We start from the raw sequence: 26,096 nt of genomic DNA, 5'->3' as shown, positions 1-26,096 counted from the left end.
TTAATTTACAATATGTAGAATCTATGAGAATAGAAAGGTTCAGAACTTTAATGAAAGTTCTGAAAAACAAACAAAAGATAACTATTGTAAACTATACTCTGTCTGTGAACATGTATACAGTACGTACATTGAAGACGGAACTAGAAGCATAAGTCTTGTTGTCCATTAGTTTACTCCAATTAGGGGAGGGGTGGTAGGGTTAGGAGAAAATATATAACAAAATTGTGGAATAATAGTGAAGATATCAAAACTATGAAATCATGTAGTAACCAAAAAACACCCTTTGCCTTGATGACTGCCTAGTGTGCAAAGCTTTCTCCCAACCAGATTCACCTGGAATGCTTTTCCAAAAGTCTTGAAGGAGTTCCCACATATGCTGAGCACTTGTTGGCTGCTTTTCCTTCACTCTGCAGTCCAACTTGGGTTGAGGTTGGGTGATTGTGAAGGCGAGATCATCACTCTCCTTCTTGGTCAAATAGCCCCTACACAGCATGGAGATGTGTTTTGGGTCATTGTCCTGTTGAAAAACAAATGATAGTGGGACTAAGTGCAAACCAGATGGGATGGTGTATCACTGCAATATGCTGTGGTAGCCATGCTGGTTAACTGTGCCTTGAATTCTAAATAAATCACAGACAGTGTCACCAGCAAAGCACCCTCACACCTACTCCTCCATGCTTCACGGTGGGAATGCTTCCGTTCAGCTACTCTGCGTCTCACAAAGACACAGGGTTGGAACCAAAAATAACTTATCCTCTGCAGCAGAGGTAACTATGGGTGTTCCATTCCTGTGGCGGTCCTCATGAGAGCCAGTTTCATCATGATGGTTTTGCAACTGCACTTGAAACTTTACGTTTTTGAAATGTTCTGCATTGACTGACCTTTATGTCATAAAGTAATGATGTACTGTCGTTTCTCTGCTTATTTGAGCTGTTCTTTACATAATATGGACTTGGTCTTTTACCGAATATGTCTATCCCCTACCTCGTCACAAAACAACTGAATTGCTCAAACGCATTAAGGAAAGAAATTCCACAAATGAACAAAGCACACCTGTTAATTGAAATGCATTCCAGGTAACTACCTCATGAAACTGGTTGAGAGAATGACAAGAGTGTGCACAGCTGTCATCAAGGCAAAGGGTGGCTACTTTGAAGAAAATATATTTTGGTTTTTTAACACTTTTTTTGGTTACAACATTATTCCATGTGTTATTTCATAGTTTTGATATCTTCACTAATATTACACAATGTAGAAAATAGTAAAAAATAAAGAAAAACCCTTGAATGAGTAGATGTGTCCAAAATTCTGACTGGTACTGTATATTTACAAAATATATATATAAGGGGGATTGGAAATTATGCATTGTGGCTTCCATCAATCTGCAATATTCAATCTGATATACCCCCACCCCCACCAAAAATATAAAACCTTGATGAGTGCGGATTTTCCATATGGTAAACTGTGTGTGTGTGTGGTACCAGACAGGCCTAATTAAATGCACAGCTGTTTGTTGCTAAGCCGGTTACCAGGGGCTTTAAGGCACAGAGGACCCGGCTTTACCCCTCTTCACTCCCTCCTCCTCTACCGCACCTCTCTTCACCCATCCTCCTCCTCTACCTCATCACACTTCACCCTCTGCCTAACCCATCCCCTTTACCTCCATTACCTCACCCTCTCCTCTTGCCCGGGATCTACTAGATTATTTTTACATAGCAAGACATATAATAGGAAAGATACAGAAACTGGATGTAGGGACATACGGCCAAGAGAGCAAGGGTTGAGTGTTTCAAGATAGTTATTTTGGGTCCAAACTGCTGCAGAAGACTCTTGATTTACCACCACCAGCTGTCCTACTAGGCACCACAACACCAAGTCCATGTTTTTCTGGGAGATGCAGCTTTCTCCCTACATGAGAAACTGAGTCGCCCTTATCCAGATATGTTGATATTAGAATGTTGGAATCAATTTTTCTATTTCTAATTTCCCTTGTTACTGTATAGACGTATGCACATCTGTATGAGAAATGCCATTTTATTAAGGCTTTTGGAATACGGTTCTGGAAAATTGTATTATTATTTATTTTTTTACCAAATAGGCTATATTTTATATCTAACATATATTCTTATTATCTCTCATTCACAGGTGTCCATCTCAATGAACCTACCTACAACTACCGCCACTCTTGTTGTCATAGAGAATGCATTCGGCATCATGGCTGCAAGGATGAGGACTCTAGTTCGGCTAATCGAGTGTACCCCTGAAAAGGCTAAGGACATTCTGAAGGCTTGTCTGACCTTCCACAACTACCTGTCCTCCACAATTGAAGCTCATGAACCGAAACGAAATATAAGTGTCTCCCACTTTTGGGGACACTCCGCTCCCTTCTGGCAACTACCAACCTGGAGAGTGGAAGTGGGTTGTGGCCTGGGGACAACAATCTCCAAGAGCCAGGCAGACTCTCCCGTGCCAGGGCGACACAGCTTGCAAGTGAAACAAGAAAAAGCTGAGGGATGTCCCCCCCCCCCCCCCCCGCATGTGTGCAAAAAGACATGGTTAGGAGAGGACAACTCAACCCATGACCAGCCAATCGTGCAGAATAGGACTTTGTTTGGACTGCTCACACACACACCCCTTGATGGAGGCACGCATTCTTTGTGTGCACTGTGAACCAAAGTATTTCGTACTAAAATGTAGTTTTAATCTTGTTAAACCAAACTTTATGATGTATGTGTGCGTTAATTTAGATTGAACTACACCACACAAAAGACAGCCTGTAAGGTCTGCAGCACACAGCTCTTCCAACATTGTCAGTACTTGATTATCAAATAGAATGCATTGAAACACCTTGTATCGAGATGAAGAAACAGAGCTTTTTCAGCACACAAAAAAAAAAAAACCTTATTCTTGCAACAGGGCTCTGAAAGTAAACTACAATACAACAGTGTCTGCTAAGAACAGACATGTAAACAACACATCAATGAAATATCATTAAAGTGTCAGACAAATTAATTATTTGAAGAATAGTACAAATGTGTCTATGAAAAACAGACACGCAAACAACAAGACAAGTGTCTATGGAATAAAATTGTCTAGAGTCTGACTCCTGAGATGTCTGAACAACAAGTTGTTAATTTCACCGTGGTCCCAGTCGTTCGGTCCATGTCTTCTTGAAGTCATGCACAAATTCATGCAGCTGGTGATCGAATTCCAACCAGAGTTTTGTCAATAGTTCATCCATGAAATCAGATATAGGTGCCAGGGCCCTGTGGAGAGGATGAGAAGAGGGGGGACATGTTAGGAGTGTCTGTGGCGAGCAGTGTGCATGGTGAGGAGAGGAGGGGAAAAGGACAACAAAAGAAAGGAAAGGATATCAGAATAAAGGAGGAGAGTCTGAAATGATTTACCTCTGGATGGCTCAATGCATGACGTTCTCCAGATCTTGAGATCGGTCTTTGCAACGCCTTTACGGGTGATGTGTCTGAGTCTGCAGCTCTTTTCTCTCTTCTTCTCACTGTCCTGCGACTACTGCTGCTGCTCTGTGGCATTGGTGAGGAGCAAGCCAGTGGAGTAGATATTGGAAGTGGGCCCAGGATAGGGTTTCCCAGGTCCTTCATAGAGATGGTTTTCCATTCTGCACTGCAGCTCAGTGCGGGAGATGGGCTGGGGGTTAATGACCAGTCAGTGCTGGGGGCCGGTGAAGAGGCAATGATGGGAAGCAGAGAACAAAACCTGGTGCTGTCCCCAGTCACTGGTGTTTGTGCCTTGGAAAATAAAAAAGTAGAGGGCTTTTTAGTTCACATAATCAAACCATCCAAAACAACCAATGAACAACATATCAAATATCATTAACCAAGACTAAAATAGATTATAATGTTGCAAATGTTTGAGCAGAGTTGAGTTGGCCTAACTAGACATTTGCAACATTTTAGCTAGCTGGACCTTGATACTGAACTTTGACTTAGGTGTTACCAATGTGGGAAGCTTATGATTTTCATTCTCTGACAAAATTATGTTTAATCAAAAGGTTGTAAAGATCTTTAGTTTAATTGGTTGGCTTGCTTGCTTTCTCTACATGAGTATGCTGCTAAGCTAGAGCTAGCTGGCTGGGTTTAGTTCGCAAACATGGCTGCTCTTTTCCTCGACTACAATAGAAAATACAACATACCTCATTCTCTGGTGAAGATGGCATGTTGCTTTCCGCCTTGCTTACTTCTGTCCCTTCTTGGCTAAGAAACGCTTGAAGTTGTCCTTCGCCATGTTGAATCACACTGAGTTTTCGGACTAAATCGAGAAAAAGAAACTCGTGCCACCCCTACAGTTGACCAATCGCCAAAGAAGGGGTGTAGACTTCGGCTAGCTTCGCAAAACATTTTGTGTGCACGAACAGATTAACAAAACCCTTAACAAAGACCAAAACTAACCAAACTATCACAAAATGTCTTCATAATATATGCACAAGGAGAAACTAGGAGAGGATGAAAATAGAGAGGGAGGACTAGAAGGACATCAAAAGGTATTGAGAAAATAAAGAGCAGGGGAGAGCGACGGTACATTTTTCTGTGTGTTTGGGCTAAGGTAAGGTTGAGGGAAAGGGATGGGTGAGTGAACTTCACACTTGATAATTAGATTTAGTGACTTGGATAATTCCCATTATATTAATGAAAACCGGCTTATGAAATATTTAAAGCCTGCCTGTGTCCCCGGCGGGTGGGCGCAGGCGTGCTGGTGTGGAGCAGGGAAAGTAGTGAGGCGAACCAGAGGGGCGACATGTGCAAAACGTTTCAGTAAATCAATAATGCATTAAGTCCCACCACGCCCCACACCATAGTCCTACAATGGTGATACATGCTTACAAGCAACACAAATATACAGATGAAGTACACACACAACAAACAAGTACTCACTAGCACACACACAACCCCCCCCCCCAAAAAAAAAAAAAACCTGCAGACACTCAGCCCTCCGTGGAATGAGTTTGACACCTCTAGTTTACAGTGATTGACGGACTATAGAGTGGAGGGTTTACAGTGATTATGGAGACTCTCTGGAGCTCTCCATCAGTCTGTCCCCAAGCTCTGAGCCTGTTACAAACTAAATAAGCCTGTGTGTGTGTGTGTGTGTGTGTGTGTGTGTGTGTGTGTGTGTGTGTGTGTGTGTGTGTGTGTGTGTGTGTGTGTGTGTGTGTGTGTGTGTGTGTGTGTGTGTGTGTGTGTGTGTGTGTGTGTGTGTGTGTGTGTGTGTGTGTGTGTGTGTGTGTGTGTGTGTGTGTGTGTGTGTGTGTAAGAGTAAAAGATGCCTTTGTGTTTTCTCCAAACAGGTCTGAAGTGGGTAATCAGGACTCTGTGTTTTTGTTTGTGTGTTGGGGGGAGGGGTACTGTGTGGTTGTCAGTGGAGGCTGCTGAGGGGAGGACGGAGCAAATGGAATGGCATCAAATAGGTGTGTGATGTATTTGATACCATTCCACTAATTCCGCTCCCGCCATTACCATGAACCTGTCCTTCCCAATTAAGGTGCCACCAACCTCCTGCGGTGTATGTGAGTGTTTGCTACAGTCAGGTTACTGTGTCCTAACATGTGGCTGCTGTTCTTGGATGGTGTGAAAGATACTTTGGGACAAAGCCTGAGGTGTTGTGGTGGAAAATACATTGTGAAATTCACAACACAACCTGAACATTCACGCCTCCTGTAAATATTGTTTTCCCCAGTGTGTTTATACATCTAAATTTTCATAATTCTTTCCTGAGGTGAGTCTCACCGGTTTGGGCATCTTTGTCCTCTCTCCAGCCTTGCCCTTCTGCTGAGAAAATGCAAAGAAATCGTCCTCCGTCTCGTTGACTCGCCCTGGGCTCCACTGCCTGTAGGAGAGAGCAGATAAGTTATTACTAACACTATAAATAACAATGAAATGTACAGATCAGTTACCATTAACACAGAGAAAGAAAAAAATTGATCTAACATCAATTCAGGATAACAAAACTTGTGTAAAAAAAAACATAAAATCAAATGTATTGATATAGCCCTTCTTACATCAGCTGATATCTCAAAGTGCTGTACAGAAACCCAGCCTAAAACCCCAAACATCAAGCAATGCAGGTGAAGAAGCACGGTGGCTAGGAAAAACTTCCTAGAAAGGCCAAAACGTAGGAAGAACCCTAGAGAGGAACCAGGCTAGGAGGGGTGGTCAGTCCTCTTCGGGCTGTGCCGGGTGGAGATTATAACAGAACATGGCCAAGATGTTCAAATGTTCATAAATGACCAGCATGGTCAAATAATAATAATAATCATAGTAGTTGTCGAGGGTGCAGCAAGTCAACACCTCAGGAGTAAATGTCAGTTGGCTTTTCATAGCCAATCATTAAGAGTATCTCTACCGCTCCTACTGTCACGAGAGTTGAAAACAACAGGTCTGGGACAGGTAGCACATCCGGTGAACAGGTCAGGGTTCCATAGCCGCAGGCAGAACAGTTGAAATTGGAGCAGCAGCACGGCCAGGTGGACTGGGGACAGCAAGGAGTCATCATGCCAGGAAGTCCTGAGGCATGGTCCTAGGGCTCAGGTCCTCCGAGAAAGAGAGAATTAGAGAGAGCATACTTAAAATTCACACAGGACACAGGATAAGACAGGACACAGGATAAGACAGGAGAAGTACTCCAGATATAACAGACTGACCCTAGCCCCCCGACACAAACTACTGCAGCATAAATACTGGAGGCTGAGACAGGAGGGGTCAGGAGACACTGTGGCCCAATCCGATGATGCCCCCGGACATGGCCAAACAGGCAGGATATAACCCCACCCACTTTGCCAAAGCACAGCCCCCACACCACTAGAGGGATATCTTTAACCACCAACTTACCATCCTGAGACAAGGCCAAGTATAGCCCACAAAGATCTCCGCCACGTCACAACCCAAGGGGGGCGCCAACCCAGACAGGAAGATCACATCAGTGACTCAACCCACTCAAGTGACGCACCCCTCCAAGGGACGGCATGGAAGAGCACCAGTAAGCCAGTGACTCAGCCCTTGTAATAGGGTTAGAGGCAGAGAAATCCCAGTGGAGAGAGGGGAACCGGCCAGGTAGAGACAGCAAGGGCCAGACTACACTCAATCATAGGACCTACTGAAGAGATGAGTCTTCAATAAAGACCTAAAGGTTGAGACTGAGTCTCCGTCTCTCACATGGATAGGCAGAACATTCCATAAAATGGAGCTCTATAGGAGAAGGCCTTGCCTCCAGCTGTTTGCTTGGAAATTCTAAGGACAATTAGGAGGCCTGCGTCCTGTGACCGTAGCATACATGTAGGTATGTATGGCAGGACCAAATCGGAGAGATCGGTAGAAGCAAGCCCATGTAATGATTTGTAAGTTAGCAGTAAAACCTTGAAATCAGCCCTTGCCAAAACAGGAAGCCAGTGTAGGGAGGCTAACACTGGTGTAATATGATCAAATTTTGGGGTTCTAGTCAGGATTCTAGCAGCCATAGTTATTACTAACTGAAGTTTATTTAGTGCTTTATCCGGGTATCCGGAAAGTAGAGCATTGCAGTAGTCTAACCTAGAAGTACCAAAAGCATGGATTAATTTTTCTGCATCATTTTTGGACAGAACGTTTGCAAAATTCAATGTTACGTAGATGGAAAAAAGCTGTCCTTAAAACGGTCTTAATATGTTCGTCAAAAGAAAGATCAGGGTCCAGATTAACACAGAGGTCCTTCACAGTTTAATTTGACACGACTGTACAACCATCAAGATTAATTGTCAGATTCAACAGAAGATCTTTGTTTCTTGGGACCTAGAACAAGCATCTCTGTTTTGTCCGAGATTAAAATCTTGCTCCAAGATGGCATAGCAGTCAGACATATTTTGTCCTCGTCTTGTCGTGTCCCGTATATATATATATATATTATATATATATTTACAACTTTCTTCGCATACCTTTTTATATATATTTTTTATTTTCCATAAACTCATCTTCAAAACACTCTCCTGCAACCCGCCTCACCAATTTATATATTTTTTTAAAGAAAGTATTATTTACCTCAAATCTGTAATCCTCCATAGAAGCTAGCCAGAAGCTAACCAGAAACTAGACAGAAGCTAGACAGAAGCTAGACAGAAGCTAATCCAGAAGCTAATCCAGAAGCTAATCCAGAAGCTAATCCAGAAGCTAGTTAGCTTCTTTACTGGCTAATCGTTAGTATTCAGCTAACCACAGTTTGTGGTCATCAGCTATCCTTTAGGTCAAAAATCTATCGCCAGTTTTGTACGGCGCGGCTCGGACCGGAACATACCGGACCTATTTTTCTCTCCATGTCCCCGGATTTCAACCGCTAACTCTGGACATTTATACCTGGATCTTGCAGCGAGCGAGCAGCTATCCATGTGACTACTGGCTTACATCGATTCCGGAGCAAACATAAATTATTCCGGAGCTAGCCAGCTGAAGAGTTCCATCAGTCACTCCTGGGCTACAATCACCTATCCGGACCCGTTTTACTGCCAGCGATGGGAGCCCCACCGGGCCTTCACAACGGGACTACCGACGTTATCTACCAGAGGGAGTTATCCGACTGGCTCCTCTGTCGCGTCGTTACCTGAACACCCATCTGCAGTCCGCTAATCGTTAGCTGTCTTATCGGCTGCTATCTGAATAGACCTATCGGACAATTTATTTTATTTTTTTCATTCATTTTTTCTTGGGCCTCTAAATATATCTATTGTTTTTTTGCGAATTGGATTGATCCCCTCTACCACACGGAACCCCACTAATCCTACCGACAGAAACGCACGAGGTGGCTAAAAACAGACCTCCATCCTATGCTAGCTTGCTACCGATGGCCCGGCTAGCTGTCTAAATCGCCGTGACCCCAACCAACCTCACTACTCACTGGACCCTTTTGATCACTCGACTAAGCATGCCTCTCCTGAATGTCAATATGCCTTGTCCATTGCTGTTCTGGTTAGTGTTTATTGGCTTATTTCACTGTAGAGCCTCTAGTCCTGCTCACTATACCTTATCAAACTATTAGTTCCACCACCCACACATGCGATGACATCTCCTGGTTTCAATGATGTTTCTAGAGACAATATCCCTCTCATCATCACTCAATACCTAGGTTTACCTCCACTGTATTCACATCCTACCATACCTTTGTCTGTACATTATACCTTGAAGCTATTTTATCGCCCCCAGAAACCTCCTTTTACTCTCTGTTTCATATGTTCTAGACGACCAATTCTTATTGCTTTTAGCCGTACACTTATCCTACTCCTCCTCTGTTCCTCTGGCGATGTAGAGGTGAATCCAGGCCCTGCAGTGCCGAGCTCCACTCCTATTCCCCAGGTGCTCTCTTTTGATTAGTTCTGTAACCGTAATAGCCTTGGTTTCATGCATGTTAACATTTGAAGCCTCTTCCCTAAGTTTGTTTTATTCACTGCTTTAGCACACTCTGCCAACCCGGATGTTCTAGCTGGGTCTGAATCCTGGCTTAGGAAGACCACCAAAAATTCTGAAATTATCATCCAAAACTACAACATTTTCAGACAAGATAGAACTGCCAGATGCCTGATAGATGATATTTTTTTAAATGCCTTCCTAACCATCTTAAATAAGCATGCCCCATTCAAGAAATTTAGAACCAGGAAAAGATATAGCCCTTGGTTCTCCCCAGACCTGACTGCCCTTAACCAACACAAAAAAATCCTATGGCGTTCTGCATTAGCATTGAACAGCCCCCGTGATATGCAGCTGTTCAGGGAAGCTAGAAACCATTATACACAGGCAGTTAGAAAAGCCAAGGCTAGCTTTTTCAAGCAGAAATTTGTTTCCTGCAACATTAACTGAAAGTCCTGGGACACTGTTAAGTCCATGGAGAATAAGAACACCACCTCCCAGCTGCCCACTGCACTGAAGATAGGAAACACTGCCAGCACTGAAAAATCCACTATAATTGAACATTTCAATAAGCATTTTTCTTTGGCTGGCCATGCTTTCCACCTGGCTACCCCTACCCCGGTCAACAGCACTGCACCCCCCACAGCAACTCGCCCAAGCCTTCCCAGTTTCTCCTTCTCCCAAATCCAGTCAGCTGATGTTCTGAAAGAGCTGCAAAATTTGGACCCCTACAAATCAGCCGGGCTTGACAATCTGGACCCTTTCTTTCTAAAACTTATCTGCCAAAATTGTTGCCACCCCTATTACTAACCTGTTCAATCTCTCTTTCGTGTCATCTGAGATTCCCAAAGATTGGAAAGCAGCTGCGGTCATCCCCCTCTTCAAAGGGGGGTACACTCTTGACCCAAACTGTTACAGACCTATATCTATCCTACCCGGCCTTTCTAAGGTCTTCGAAAGCCAAGTCAACAAACAGATTACCGACCATTTCGAATCTCACCATACCTTCTCTGCTATGCAATCTGGTTTCAGAGCTGGTCATGGGTGCACCTCAGCCATGCTCAAGGTCCTAAACGATATCTTAACCGCCATCGATAAGAAACATTACTGTGCAGCCGTATTCATTGATCTGGCCAAGGCTTTCGACTCTGTCAATCACCACATCCTCATCGGAAGACTCGACAGCCTTGGTTTCTCAAATGATTGCCTCGCCTGGTTCACCAACTACTTCTCCGATAGAGTTCAGTGTATCAAAACGGAGGGTCTGCTGTCCGGACCTCTGGCAGTCTCTATGGGGGTGCCACAGGGTTCAATTCTTGGACTGACTCTCTTCTCTGTATACATCAATGATGTCGCTCTTGCTGCTGGTGAGTCTCTGATCCACCTCTACGCAGACGACACCATTCTGTATACTTCTTGCCCTTCTTTGGACACTGTTAACAACCCTCCAGGCAAGCTTCAATGCCATACAACTCTCCTTCCGTGGCATCCAATTGCTCTTAAATGCAAGTAAAACTAAATGCATGCTCTTCAACCGATCGGTGCCTGCAGCTGCCCGCCTGTCCAACATCACTACTCTGGACGGCTACAACTTAGAATACGTGGACAACTACAAATGCCTAGGTGTCTGGTTAGACTAAACTCTCCTTCCAGACCCACAACAAACATCTCCAATCCAAAGTTAAATGTAGAATTGGCATACTATTTCGCAAAAGAGCATCCTTCACTCATGATGCCAAACATACCCTTGTAAAACTGACTATCCTACCAATCCTCAACTTCGGCGATGTCATTTACAAAATAGCCTCCAATACCCTACTCAACAAATTGGATGCAGTCTATCACAGCGAAAAAAATTGTTTTGTCACCAAAGCCCCATATACTACCCACCATTGCAAATCTACCATTCCAGTGTTTTACTTGCTATATTGTATTTACTTTGCCACCCTGGTCTTTTTTTTCCTTTACCTCCCATCTCACCTCATTTGCTCACATCGTATATAGACTTGTTTATACTGTATTATTGACTGTATGTTTGTTTTACTCCATGTGTAACTCTGTCGTTGAATGTGTCGAACTGCTTTGCTTTATCTTGGCATGGTCGCAATTGTAAATGAGAACTTGTTCTCAACTTGCCTACCTGGTTACATAAAGGTGAAATAAATAAAATAAAAAAATACTTAATTAAAGTAGAAAGTTTGCAGCCATCCACTTCCTTATGTCTGAAACACAGATTTCTAGCGAGGGCAATTTTGGGGCATCACCATGTTTCATTGAAATGTACAGCTGTTTGTCATCTGCATAGCAGTGAAAGTTAACATTATGTTTTTGAATGACATCCAAGAGGTAAAATATATAGTGAAAACAATAGTGGTCCTAAAACGGAACCTTGAGGAACACCGAAATTTACAGTTGATTTGTCAGCAGACAAACCATTCACAGAGACAAACTGATATCTTTCCTACAGATAAGATCTAAATCAGGCCAGAACTTGTCCATGTAGACCAATTTGGGTTTCCAATCTCTCCAAAAGAACGTGGTGATCGATGGTATCAAAAGCAGCACTAAGGTCTAGGAGCACGAGGACAGATGCAGAGCCTCGGTCTGATGCCAATAAAAGGTCATTTACCACCTTCACAAGTGGAGTCTCAGTGCTATGATGGGGTCTAAAACCAGACTGAGCATTTTGTATACATTGTTTGTCTTCAGGAAGGCAGTGACTTGCTGCGCAACAGCTTTTTCTAAAAATGTTGAGAGGAATGGAAGATTTGATCTAGGCCGATATTTTTAAAATATTTTCTGGGTCAAGGTTTGTTTTTTTCAAGAGGCTTTATTACTGCCACTTTTAGTGAGTTTGGTACACATCAAGTGGATAGACTGCTGTTTATTATGTTCAGCATAGGAGGGCCAAGCACAGGAAGCAGCTCTTTCAGTAGTTTAGATGGAATAGGGTCCAGTATGCAGCTTGAAGGTTTAGAGGCCATGATTATTTTCATCATTGTGTTGAGAGATATACAGTGCCTTGCGAAAGTATTCGGCCCCCTTAAGTTAATACTTTGTAGCGCCACCTTTTGCTGCAATTACAGCTGTAAGTCGCTTGGGGTATGTCTATCAGTTTTGCACATCGAGAGACTGAATTTCTTTCCCCATTCCTCCTTGCAAAACAGCTCGAGCTCAGTGAGGTTGGATGGAGAGCATTTGTGAACAGCAGTTTTCAGTTCTTTCCACAGATTCTCGATTGGATTCAGGTCTGGACTTTGACTTGGCCATTCTAACACCTGGATATGTTTATTTTTGAACCATTCCATTGTAGATTTTGCTTTATGTTTTGGATCATTGTCTTATTGGAAGACAAATCTCCATCCCAGTCTCAGGTCTTTTGCAGACTCCATCAGGTTCTCTTCCAGAATGGTCCTGTATTTGGCTCCATCCATCTTCCCATCAATTTTAACCATCTTCCCTGTTCCTGCTGAAGAAAAGCAGGCCCACACCATGATGCTGCCACCACGTTTGACAGTGGTGATGGTGTGTTCAGGGTATGAGCTGTGTTGCTTTTAAGCCAAACATAACGTTTTGCATTGTTGCCAAAAAGTTCAATTTTGGTTTCATCTGACCAGAGCACCTTCTTCCACATGTTTGGTTTGTCTCCCAGGTGGCTTGTGGCAAACTTTAAACAACACTTTTTATGGATATCTTTAAGAAATGGCTTTCTTCTTGCCACTCTTCCATAAAGGCCATATTTGTGCAATATACGACTGATTGTTGTCCTATGGACAGAGTCTCCCACCTCAGCTGTAGATCTCTGCAGTTCATCCAGAGTGATCATGGGCCTCTTGGCTGCATCTCTGATCAGTCTTCTCCTTGTATGAGCTGAAAGTTGAGGGAAGGCCAGGTCTTGGTAGATTTGCAGTGTTCTAATACTCCATTTAAATATTATCGCTTGAACAGTGCTCCTTGGGATGTTTAAAGCTTGGGAAATCTTTTTGTATCCAAATCCGGCTTTAAACACAACAGTATCTCGGACCTGCCTGGTGCGTTGCTTGTTCTTCATGATGCTCTCTGCGCTTTTAACGGACCTCTGAGACTATCACAGTGCAGGTGCATTTATACGGAGACTTTATTACACACAGGTGGATTGTATTTATCATCATTAGTCATTTAGGTCAACATTGGATCATTCAGAGATCCTCACTGAACTTCTGGAGAGAGTTTGCTGCACTGAAAGTAAAGGGACTGAATAATTTTGCACGCCCAATTTTTCAGTTTTTGATTTGTTAAAAAAGTTTGAAATATCCAATAAATGTCGTTCCACTTCATGATTGTGTCCCACTTGTTGTTGATTCTTCACAAAAATGACAGTTTTATATCTTTGTTTGAAGCCTGAAATGTGGCAAAAGGTCGCAAAGTTCAAGGGGGCCGAATACTTTCGCAAGGCACTGTAGTACTAAAACACTTGAGTGTCTCTCTTGATCCTAGGTCCTGGCAGAGTTGTACAGACTCAGGACAACTGAGCTTTGGATGAATATGCAGATTTAAAAGAGTCCGTAATTTGCTTTCAAATGATCATGATCTTTTCCTCAAAGAAGTTCATGAATTTATTACAACTGAAGTGAAAGCCATCGTCTCTTGGGGAATGCTGCTTTTTAGTTAGCTTTGCGACAGTCTCACAAATACATTTTGGATTGTTCTTATTTTCCTCAATTAAATTGGAAAAATAGGATGATCGAACAGCAGTGAGGGCTCTTCGATACTGCACGGTACTGTCTTTCTAAACTAGTCGGAAGACTTCCAGTTTGGTGTGGCACCATTTCCGTTCCAATTTTCTGGAAGCTTGCTTCAGAGCTCGGGCATTTTCTGTATACCAGGGAGCTAGTTTCTTATGACAAATGTTTTTAGTTTTTAGGGGTGCAACTGCATCTAGGGTATTGCACAAGGTTAAATTGAGTTCCTCAGTTAGGTGGTTAATTTTGTCCTCTGACATCCTTGGGTAGGCAGAGGGAGTCTGGAAGGGCATCAAGGAATCTTTGTGTTGTCTGAGAAGTTATAGCACGACTTTTGATGCTCCTTAGTTGGGGTCTGAGCAGATTATCTGTTGCGATTGCAAACGTAATAAAATGGTGGTCCGATAGTCCAGGATTATGAGGAAAAACATTAAGAGCCACAACATTTATTTCATGGGACAAAACCAGGTCCAGAGAATGACTGGGACAGTGAGTAGGTCCAGAGACATGTTGGACAAAAACCCATTGAGTTGATGATGGCTCCGAAAGCCTTTTGGAGTGGGTCTGTGGACTTTTCCATGTGAATATTAAATTCACCAAAACTTTGAATATTATCTGCTATGACAAAGACGTCTTTTTTTGTAAATTGAAATTTGCTATCGTAAATGTTAGCAACACCTCTGCCTTTGCGGGAAATGGTCACTAGTGTAACCAGGAGGTGAGGCCTCATTTAACACAGTAAATTCATCAGGCTTAAGCCATGTTTCAGTCAGGCCAATCACATCAAGATTATGATCAGTGATTAGTTCATTGACTATAACTGCCTTTGAAGTGAGGGATCTAACATTAAGTAGCCCTATTTTGAGATGAGGTATCACGATCTCTTTCAATAATGACAGGAATGGAGGTCTTTATTCCAGTGAGATTGCTAGAGCAAACACTACCATGTTTAGTTTTGCCCAACCTAAATTGAGGCACAGACATGGTCTCAATGGGGATAGCTGAGCTGACTACACTCACTGTGCTAGTGGCAGACTCCACTAAGCTGGCAGGCTGGCTAACAGCCTGCTGCCTGGCCTGCACCCTATTTCATTGTAGAGCTAGAGGAGTTAGAGCCCTGTTTGTTGGTAGATAAGATGAGAGCACCCCTCCAGCTCGGATGGAGTCCGTCACTCCTCAGAAGGCCAGGCTTGGTCCTGTTTGTGGGTGAGTCCCAATTATCAAAAAAATATATCTTTTGGGAGGGGCAGAAATTGTTTTTCAACCAGCGATTGAGTTGTGAGATTCTGCTGTAGAGCACATCACTCCCCCTAACTGGGAGGGGGCCAGAGACAATTACTCGATGCCAACATCTTTCGAGCTGATTTACACGCTGAAGCTGTTGCGCTTGGTGATCTCTGAGTGTTTCATCCTAACATCGTTGGTGCCGACGTGGATAACAATATCCCTATACTCTCTACACTCGCCAGTTTTAGCCTTAGCCAGCAGCATCTTCAGATTAGCCTTAACTTCGATAGCCCTGCCCCCTGGTAAACAGCGTATGATCGCTAGATGATTCATTTTAAGTCTAATACTGCGGGTAATGGAGCCGCATATGACTAGGGTTTTCAATTTGTCAGAGCTAATGGTGGGAAGCTTCGGCGTCTCAGACCCTGTAACGGGAGGAGTAGAGACCAGAGAAAAATCAAATCAAATTTTATTTGTCACATACACCGAGAAGGCTCGGCCTCAGACTCCGACTCGCTGCTTAATGGGGAAAACCGGTTGAAAGTTTGTCGGATAAATGAGCGACACCGGTTGAGTATTCCTACAGCATTTTCCTCCAGAAGCCATGAGAACGTTGTCCGGCTGCGGGGACCGTGCAAGGGGATTTATACTAACGTTACTATCTGTACTTACTGGTGGCACAGACACCGTTTCATCCTTTCCTACACTGAAATTTCCCTTGCCTAACGATTGCGTCTGAAGCTGGGCTTGCAGCACAGCTATCCTCACCGTAAGGTGATCGTTCTCCTGTATATTATGAGTACAGCGACTGCAATTAGAAGGCATCATGTTAATGTTACTACTTAGCTTCGGTTGTTGGAGTTCCTGACGAACCACGTCCTGATAAATCGTCCGGAGTGAAAAAGTTGAATGAAAAAAAAGTTGAATGAGGGAAAAACTAAAAATATAAACGGTAATTAAAAAGTAAAAACCGTAAAGTTGTCAGGTAGCAAAGTGAGGTTGGCAACAAAACGCACAGCAACACGTAAACAGCTCTGAAAGTTGTGACATCACATTTCAACTTATTTTGTATTGAGGCAGTTGTAGTGGTTACTACACTTCCCAACTGGAAACATATGCTGGCTCCTGAACAACAACTGCAAACAGTGAAAAGAGAAAATGGGGGGGAACGTACATGGTGGGAGGGAGGGGGAGGGCTCAAGCGCCAGCGGTAGGTAGGCCTTGAAGTAGTCCCTGTGGTGACAGAGCCCTGAGATGGCAAAGGCCAGAAATAGGCTCTGCTAATGAAGTAATGAAAGTCAGCCCCGAGAGATGTGATAGCAGCCAGCCAGGCAGGCAGGGCTGCAGAACTAAGCAGGAAATGAGGAGCAGGCTTACTGAGGAACGGTAATCTGACTCTACCTTTACCTCTCTCTCTCCCTAGCAGAGACTGGGGGAACAGATATACTGCAGTGTGATAGGGGAGGTAGAGAACCCAAGCTGAGCCTGCCCCACTTACCTGGTACAGAGGAGATAAAAGAGTGGAAAGAATCATTAGAGAATTATGGAGGAAGAAGGGGCAGAAGCTACACATTGCTTCCTAACTTAAACTTTCTCCCTAATTGAGCACGAAGGAAGAAAGAATAACCTTTATTTAACTTCAGAGTAATAATTACCCTTTTGAAGGACACATGAACTATTTTAGATAAGGTATTGAGTCCAAATAGACATTTCATGCTATTCCTCTACTTTTTAATCTCCCTTTTATCTCCCTCATAAATTATAGGGTGTAGTCAAGTCCCTGGACTCCCTGCGTTTAGTAGGGCACAACGTTGTGGTACGCTGAGATAGAAATATGTCAGGCCAGACATGCCTCTCTAACATGTAGAGGAAGCAATCATATCTATTACCGTCCTCAACGTGACACAGGTGCTTAGATTTCCTCCCTAGAGCAGGACTGGTTTCTATATAGTCTAGCTATATTAGTCTCTATAAAGGACCTCCGGTGGGTCTTTGGGAGAAAGATGACCTATGATTTCCCCGCCCACCTCAGAGCAGCCTTACTTAACCTGCGACTTTGTGAGGTAATTAATTAGCATCCGGTGCCAAATACTTTCACTTTTAGGCAGAGAAAAGCTATAATCCGGTCTGCAGTGTGTGTGTGTGTGTTACCTGACCCCTCCATTCACCAAATCATGAGCGTCACTCTCAAACGGATACAGCTTCCAGGTCACCATTCATGCAGAAAGTAACAGGCTCTGCTCTCCACATTACTCTTTCATCTCTCTCCCTTTGTATTTTTCTTTCGCTCTCTCTGACGCAGTAGCTTTTAACAGGACATGGCTTATAGCTCTCATAAAACCCGTTACAGGCATCTAAGTGACAAGCCTTTTCCACACCCTGTCAGTGTACTCCTCACAAATCCTGTTTCCCTCCTCTCCATTCCCCTGTTCCATTCATTTCAAACTTTCACTGCAGTGGTACAAGCGAGTGGAGAAGGCCTGCTGAACACATGGCCCAATGGGTTTGCGGGGTGTGCGTGTGTGTTTACAGATCTGATGGCCACATCTCTAGTTGTGGTGTGAGTGATACTACAGAGGGTATACAAACAAAGGAGATGTAGAACCCACTACAACAACAAACTGTACTAGGCTCTCCTTATGGGCGCATTACAATTTCCAGAGAGTTGGGTGAAAGGCTCACAAGAGTGACACTGTGTACGATCTCTGTCATAACCTCGCCTGATGGTTCCAAAGAAAAGTTCACCCCTCCAAAATAGATTACACATCAAACCTTGTTACTTTTGCCAAGCCCATCAAGAAAGACCCTGATTGGCTAACCACTGCTCCATTCACAGCTATTGTTGTCTGTTGGCAAGGATACTCACATACACAGTGCTTTTAACAGTGTTTTCAACTTATATATTTAACACACTTTGACATACATTATTACATTGTGCATGTTCATTTACACAGTATTCAACATGTCCTCTTGGTTCACATATTGCTGCTATGCCACCATGTCCATTATCATTTAGTTGATTTGAATATTTTCTCGTCATTGATGTAAGGGCTTAGTTATCTAATGTTGATGGGGCATATTAACCTGTTTTAAGGATACTCCTGAATCAAATCAAAGTTTATTTGTCACATGCGCCGAATACAAAAGGTGTAGACCTTACAGTGAAAATGCTTACTTACAGGCTCTAACCAATAGTGCAAAAAGGGTATTAGATAAACAATAAGTAAAGAAATAAAACAGTAAAAAGACAAGACTAAAGTAGCGAGGCTATAAAAGTAGCGAGGCTACATACAGACTGGTTAGTCAGGCTGATTGAGGTAGTATGTACATGTAGATATGGTTAAAGTAACTAGATATGGTTAAAGTGATCACTATGATCAATAATCGTTTTTCTTAAGTGTACCTTTAACAGAGCTGACATTCAAGTGCCTTCACCCTATTGCTTACCCCTATCAAGTTGTTTCAGATCTACACAATTGCCTAGGGAGGAGGGTTTACGGTTTCTTCTGGACAAGGCATAACTGTACTGGCCCAATTAGCACATGCCCTAGAGATATCCCTTACTGGGGCAGTGGTTAAGGTGTTTGTCATTGGTGCTAGTGGCCTGGGTTTGCGACCCACTTGGGGAATCCCCCTAAGCTCACATTCTTAGCAATATACACTGCTCAAAAAAATAAAGTGAACACTTAAACAACACAATGTAACTCCAATTCAATCACACTTCTGTGAAATCAAACTGTCCACTTAGGAAGCAACACTGATTGACAATACATTTCACATGCTGTTGTGCAAATGGAATAGGCAACAGGTGGAAATAGGCAATTAGCAAGACACACCCAATAAAGGAGTGGTTCTGCAGGTGGTGACCACAGACCACTTCTCAGTTCCTATGCTTCCTGGCTGATGTTTTGGTCACTTTGGAATGATGGCGGTGCTTTCACTCTAGTGGTAGCATGAGACGGAGTCTACAACCCACACAAGTGGCTCAGGTAGTGCAGCTCATCCAGGATGGCACATCAATGCGAGCTGTGGCAAGAAGGTTTGCTGTGTCTGTCAGCGTAGTGTCCAGAGCATGGAGGCGCTACCAGGAGACAGGCCAGTACATCAGGAGATGTGGAGGAGGCTGTAGGAGGGCAACAACCCAGCAGCAGGATCGCTACCTCCCCCTTTGTGCAAGGAGGAGCACTGCCAGAGCCCTGCAAAATGACCTCCAGCAGGCCACAAATGTGCATGTGTCTGCTCAAATGGTCAGAAACAGACTCCATAGGGGTGGTATGAGGGCCCGAAGTCCACAGGTGGGGGTTGTGCTTACAGCCCAACACCGTGCAGGACGTTTGGCATTTGTCAGAGAACACCAAGATTGGCAAATTCGCCACTGGCGCCCTGTGCTCTTCACAGATGAAAGCAGGTTCACACTGAGCACATGTGACAGAGTCTGGAGACACCGTGTAGAACGTTCTGCTGCCTGCAACATCCTCCAGCATGACCGGTTTGGAGGTGGGTCAGTCATGGTGTGGGGTGGCATTTCTTTGGGAGGCCGCACAGCCATCCATGTGCTCGCCAGAGGTAGCCTGACTGCCATTAGGTACCGAGATGACCTCTTCAGACCCCTTGTGAGACCATATGCTGGTGCGGTTGGCCCTGGGTTCCTCCTAATGCAAGACAATGCTCGACCTCATGTGGCTGGAGTGTGTCAGCAGTTCCTGCAAGAGGAAGGCATTGATGCTATGGACTGGCCCGCCCGTTCCCCAGACCTGAATTCAATTGAGCACATCTGGGACATCATGTCTCGCTCCATCCACCGACGCCACGTTGCACCACAGACTGTCCAGGAGTTGGCGGATGCTTTAGTCCAGGTCTGGGAGGAGATCCCTCAGGAGACCATCCACCTCATCAGGAGCATACCCAGGCGTTGTAGGGAGGTCATACAGGCACGTGGAGGCCACACACACTACTGAGCCTCATTTTGACTTGTTTTAAAGGACATTACATCAAAGTTATATCAGCCTGTAGTGTGGTTTTCCATTTTAATTTTGAGTGTGACTCCAAATCCAGACCTCCATAGGTTGATAAATTTGATTTCCACTGATAATTTTTTTGTGATTTTGTTGTCAGGACATTCAACTATGTAAAGAAAAAAGTATTTAATAAGAATATTTAATTCATTCAGATCTAGGATGTGTGATTTCAGTGTTCCCTTTATTTTTTTGAGCAGTGTATGTTAATGTCATTAGGTCCGAGGTAGTAGTGTTGCTTCTGATAGAATCATGGTCCGAGGTAGTAGTGTTGTTTCTGATAGATAGTTGCCATATTCTCAGGAATGTGTATATTTACAGTAGCATGTCTGTACTCTCACATTTGTGAGTGGTGGGTCGGGCCGGAGGTGTGTGTGTGTGTGTGTGTGTGTGTGTGTGTGTGTGTGTGTGTGTGTGTGTGTGTGTGTGTGTGTGTGTGTGTGTGTGTGTGTGTGTGTGTGTGTGTGTGTGTGTGTGTGTGTGTGTGTGTGTGTGTGTGTGTGTGTGTGTGTGAGAGAGAGAGAGCAGCACGCATGCATGTTGTGACAACTTATTACCAGATGACAGTGACGGATTTAGACATATATATATATTCCGAAAGGTGACTTTTGCGTGGTCGGTTTTCTATCGCTCCTTTGATATCATGTCACTGTTTGGGAATGCAGGTCAATTAACCTTGTCGGAGTGGGCTCGCTGGGAAGGTCTGCCACTCAGAAGTACGAGATGGGGAGGGGGCAGGGGTAGGTTGACCTCAGGTCTCCCAACTGGAAGCCCGAGGTAGGGGGAGAATCTATCAAATAGCACACCTCTAACTTTGTACAGTACTAAAGCAATAAGTTGTGCAATATAGTTGTGTGTTTCTTGTTTGAAGTGCAGTAGTGTAATAATCAGGTTCTCTTCTTTATAAGTGTGTTTTTCTATTTGTGTGATAAGATTTGTGCAATTTAGTTTTATTTGTGTGGTTTTTGTTAGCAATAGGGTAATAGTGTAATCATTTATTACTACAATTTGTTTCTATGTGTCTTTGCTTATTTTTGTATATATTTTTATATAGTTGTAAATGTTTTGATTATTTGTGTTGTTCCAAATGTCTGAATAAAAATTACAATTACTTCAGAATTTGAAGGGGGGGCACCCAGGGAGCCATACAAGTTAGAACAGCCATTGCCAGTTGTATGTAGGCTATTTAGATTGTCATTATGGAGACACCAATTTCCAACTCTTTAAACATAAAACATGAATATGCTAAAACTGATTCTCATCAAGAAATAATGGAGACAAAGCACTGGAAAAATACTTTGGGCACACTAGATGAAGTCGGCCGTAGTTGGTTTAAAGTGCAGTCTAATGTTTAATGCTGAAAGAAAACGGTATCAAGCGAAGTGCTTATGCAGGCTTAGCTCTTGGATATTGGGGAATTTTGAAATGGAGGTTATGGAACTTCCTCATGTGGCTCTTTTTATGGAGAAAGTCCTCAATGAAACTGACAGTAGGCAAAATCTGAGGAATGATACATTTGCCTCTGTCTGTCATCAAGTAGCCAATTAATGTATATGCCATTGTCGGCTACAATTTTATGCAATAAATATGAAATGACTATATCACTGGAGTCATTGCAAATCAATTTGTGCAATGAAACTTCAGTTTATTGTTGTTGTAGCCTTGTGTTATTATGCAATTATTAATGGACATGTTTGGTTAATTAAATTGGAAATTATCAAAGCTCTATTGCATTTGTTAGAATGCATTAGATTGACGGTAATAGCAGTCAGATTGTGCTACAGGTAAAACAAATTCTAATATTTAAACACTGGCTGTTGACAAGCATATTCAGTTCATATACATATTATTAATATTTATTTCAGTCATTGAAATGACCCCATCCTCAAGTAGCCTATTCCAGCAGGCTATTGGGAAACAAACACTTCTTACCTCTTAATCGCCTCGTTATTCATGTTGAATAAATTAGTCAGTTAATTTGAACTAAGCAAGCTGTTAAATTGTTCAGTTTTCATCATGCCTATGTAGCCGATGTGAAATGGCTAGCTAGTTAGCGGTGGTGCGCGCTAGTGGCGTTTCAATCGGTGACTTCACTCGCTCTAAGACCTTGAAGTAGTGGTTCCCCTTGCTCTGCAAGGGCCGCAGCTTTTGTGGAGCGATGGGTAACAGTGCTTCGAGGGTGACTGTTGACGTGTGCAGAGCGTAAAGTCTATACTGTTACACCTACATCTTGTCTAGGCTAACTGAAATGTTGAAGCTCGCATCCGCTACAAGACCATGGTGCTTGCCTACGGAGCTGTGAGGGGAACGGCACCTCAGTACCTCCAGGCTCTGATCAGGCCCTACACCCAAACAAGGGCACTGCGTTCATCCACCTCTGGCCTGCTCGCCTCCCTACCACTGAGGAAGTACAGTTCCCGCTCAGCCCAGTCTAAACTGTTCACTGCTCTGGCCCCCCAATGGTGGAACAAACTCCCTCACGACGCCAGGACAGCGGAGTCAATCACCACCTTCCGGAGACACCTGAAACCCCACCTCTTTAAGGAATACCTAGGATAGGATAAGTAATCCTTCTCACCCCACCCCCCCTTTAAGATTTAGATGCACTATTGTAAAGTGACTGTTCCACTGGATGTCATAAGGTGAATGCACCAATTTGTAAGTCGCTCTGGATAAGAGCGTCTGCTAAATGACTTAAATGTAAATGTAGATGTAGGCCTTGTTTAACCAAGTTTTCCTTGCTCAGAGATTGAGATCCTCTGTCCAACTCTCCTGTCAGATGTATCTACAGTTATGCACATGCGCAAAGGGGATTTATTTACAATTATAAACCTGGTTCGAGCCCTGAATGCTGACTGGTTGAAAGATGTGGTATGTCAGACCATATACCATGGGTATGATTAAACATAACTTTTTACTGTTCTAATTACATTGGTCACCATTTTATAATAGCAATAAGGTACCCCAGGGGTTTGTGATGTATGGCCATTATACCACGACTAACAGCTGTATCCAGGCACTCCACGTTGCATCATGCATAAGAACAGCCCTTAGCTGTGCGATATTAGCCATATACCATACCCCCTTGTGCAAATGATCTGGTGAGGTTAATAAGGGCGAATTCTCTTCTCTTGCCACATATTCAAATTCCTTTGTTATGTCATGTCATAGCTTGCAATAATTATAATTTTGAAACCCAAATTTAGCTTTAAACCCAAGTTACTATTATATTCCTTCTTATTGGTCTCGATAACTCTATGGAAAAAGGGTTTATTGTGTAAATATGGCAACGCCTCTTTGATGTGAAAAAATTCATAAATGGTCTAGTTTTCAGACCTTTTGGGACGGTTTTGAATGGTCATTGGGCTAGACATTTTAGATTAACCTGGCAACCCTGCTTGAGGAGACAAGTGAAATTTGAATTAAGTTACTAACACAAAAATAAATCTAAAAACACTCCACTGGCAAGCTATTTTGAGGACCCTGGTCGCAAGAGTGCAAAAAGAAACAGCTTTTACAAATGCTGCATATAATCACTTGCAACAAAGTTGCACAACGTTGTTTCGACTATGCCACAATGGGGAGCATGTCCATGAATCTCATAAATTCTAAAATTTTATATATTTCTAAATAAACACTTAACTCCTTATCTATGCCAGTACAATGAATTAAATGTAACGTTTTAAAGTGTATGAAGTTTCCAATTAGCTTAATGTTGATTCACAGTAGCCTAAGGGTGCAACACTAGTCATGAATCTAATTAGATAACTTTTGAAATGTTTAGCGCTTAAAATGTTGTTCTATTGTCGATGGACCACAGTAATGCCCTTGAATAAAACGTGGAACATGATACCAAATATTTACAACAAACAAATGGGATTAATATCAATATGCATATAGAGCGCACGTAGACTATACTTAGGTAGGCAACAAGCCTGCGTAACGACGACAAACAGCCACCGTCAAGCACAGGGCAAATCCTCTTCATTCTGAGCTGTTTAGGAGCCACCAGCGAATAAATACACCCAGTAAAAACTCACCTCAGTAGATGGACTGCGTTCAGAAAAAGGTAAACTGCCTCTCCTGGGCCCACAGGGTAGTCTACTTTATATATCCAACGCGACCAAAATAGATCGATTTTTTTACCGTTAGACACTCCGCTGTTTCTCAGCCTTGGTATGGAGTGTGATGTATGAAGCGACTGAGCCAGTGTCACCGCCGGGCAAGAGAGGAGGTGTAGACAGTCAATATGGCCGTCGAACTTTACCGTGCGACGCGAGGCGTGGTTGAGCCGGGGGCATAACGTGTGCCGCGAAATTCAGACACGCTCCCTTCAAACTGAGTTGAGAGAGGAATACACGTACCCGATTAGCCACCAATCACCCCATTAACAAACACACACACAAACGTAAATATAACAAAAGAGTCAACTTCAAGATATCCTACAATAACCTGAAGGTAACCCATAGAAAGATGGACTAGACTACAGCCAATATAAAATATTTCTGAAAATAGTAATTATTTTATACAGGTTAAGTGTTGAGATCAGTATATCATTTCAAGGTAGTGTTGTTTCTTTGAATATATTTTTTTCAGGGGCTAAAATGTCATTATCTTTTATATTTTTATTTAAGGTCTAATTAAATATAGCCTTCATTTTGTGAGTTACATCATCCACATACTGTAGTTTACAGACTAGACCAGTTCCAGGCATGACATATGACTGACTTCCAAGATTTGCTTGTGAGGATGACACTTCAGAAACATAAGACCTACCAATTTATTCACTGACATATTGCTTTCTTCTATGAGTACTGTACTGCATTACCAGCTTGTGTGAGCAGAAAATTTGACTCACTGATTATGAACATCCTAATGATGACAAAATATGACTGCAATTTGTTGTGACACCTGTGGTTCCTAAACCTGTCTTCTCTATGGACCTAGGCCAACTCATACTTTTCTAAGAATATAATAAGCCTACATTTCATGCACTTGATCAAACATGTCCCGGTCTACACACACTTTCTTCTCCTACAGTCGTGGTCAAAATGTTTGAGAATGTGGAAATTCATATTTGTGTTAAAGTTTGCTGCTTCAGTGTCTTTAGAAATGTTCGTCAGATGTTACTATGGAATACTGAAGTATAATTACAAGTATTTCACAAGTGTCAAAGGCTTTTATTGACAATTACATGAAGTTGATGCAAAGAGTCAATATTTGCAGTGTTCACCCTTCTTTTTCAAGACCTCTGCAAGCCGCCCTGGCATGCTGTCAATTAACTTCTGGGCCACATCCTGACTGATGGCAGCCCATTCTTGCATAATTCTATTTTTATACTGTTATTTTACCAGGTAGGTTGACTGAGAACACATTCTCATTTACAGCAATGACCTGGGCAATAGTTACAGGGGATGAATGAGCCAATTGTAAGCTGGGGATGATTAGGTGACCGTGATGGCATGAGGGACAGCTTGGGAATTTAGCCAGGACACCAGGGTTAACACCCCTCTTACAATAAGTGCCATGGGATCTTTAATGACCTCAGAGAGTCAGGACACCCATTTAACAACCCATCCAAAAGACAGCACCCTACACAGGGCAATGTCCCCAATCACTGCCCTAGGTTTTTTATTTTTAGACGAGGTAAGAGTGCCTCCGACTGTCCCTCCAACACTACTTCCAGCAGTATCTGGTTTCCCCATCCAGGGACTGACCAGGACCAACCCTGCTTA

At 43.0% G+C, this 26,096-nt stretch overlaps 1 protein-coding gene across 5 annotated transcripts in view; it reads right to left on the bottom strand.

Moving 5' to 3' along the window:
- LOC124044115 (radixin-like) overlaps positions 1-24,677 on the bottom strand; it is a 58,284-nt gene extending 33,607 nt beyond the window's left edge. Inside the window, exons 1-2 of one of the 5 annotated variants that reach the window (XM_046363580.1) lie at positions 24,402-24,677; positions 5,760-5,859 (exon numbers count right to left, since the gene is read on the bottom strand). In XM_046363580.1, coding sequence (XP_046219536.1) covers positions 5,760-5,771 — 12 coding nt within the window. In that variant the 5' untranslated portion in view covers positions 5,772-5,859; positions 24,402-24,677. Of the gene's footprint in view, positions 1-333; positions 353-5,759; positions 5,860-6,031; positions 6,050-6,384; positions 6,444-24,401 lie in introns of those variants that run through there. The other 4 variants (XM_046363581.1, XM_046363582.1, XM_046363579.1 and 1 more) reach the window with 4 other exon arrangements.
- Between the last annotated feature and the right edge of the window lie 1,419 nt (positions 24,678-26,096).

Source organism: Oncorhynchus gorbuscha, linkage group LG09, assembly GCF_021184085.1.
Source record: "Oncorhynchus gorbuscha isolate QuinsamMale2020 ecotype Even-year linkage group LG09, OgorEven_v1.0, whole genome shotgun sequence".
Lineage (NCBI taxonomy): Eukaryota > Metazoa > Chordata > Actinopteri > Salmoniformes > Salmonidae > Oncorhynchus > Oncorhynchus gorbuscha.
Note: the sequence above shows the minus strand (reverse complement) of the source record. Positions and strands in the feature narration are given on the sequence as shown.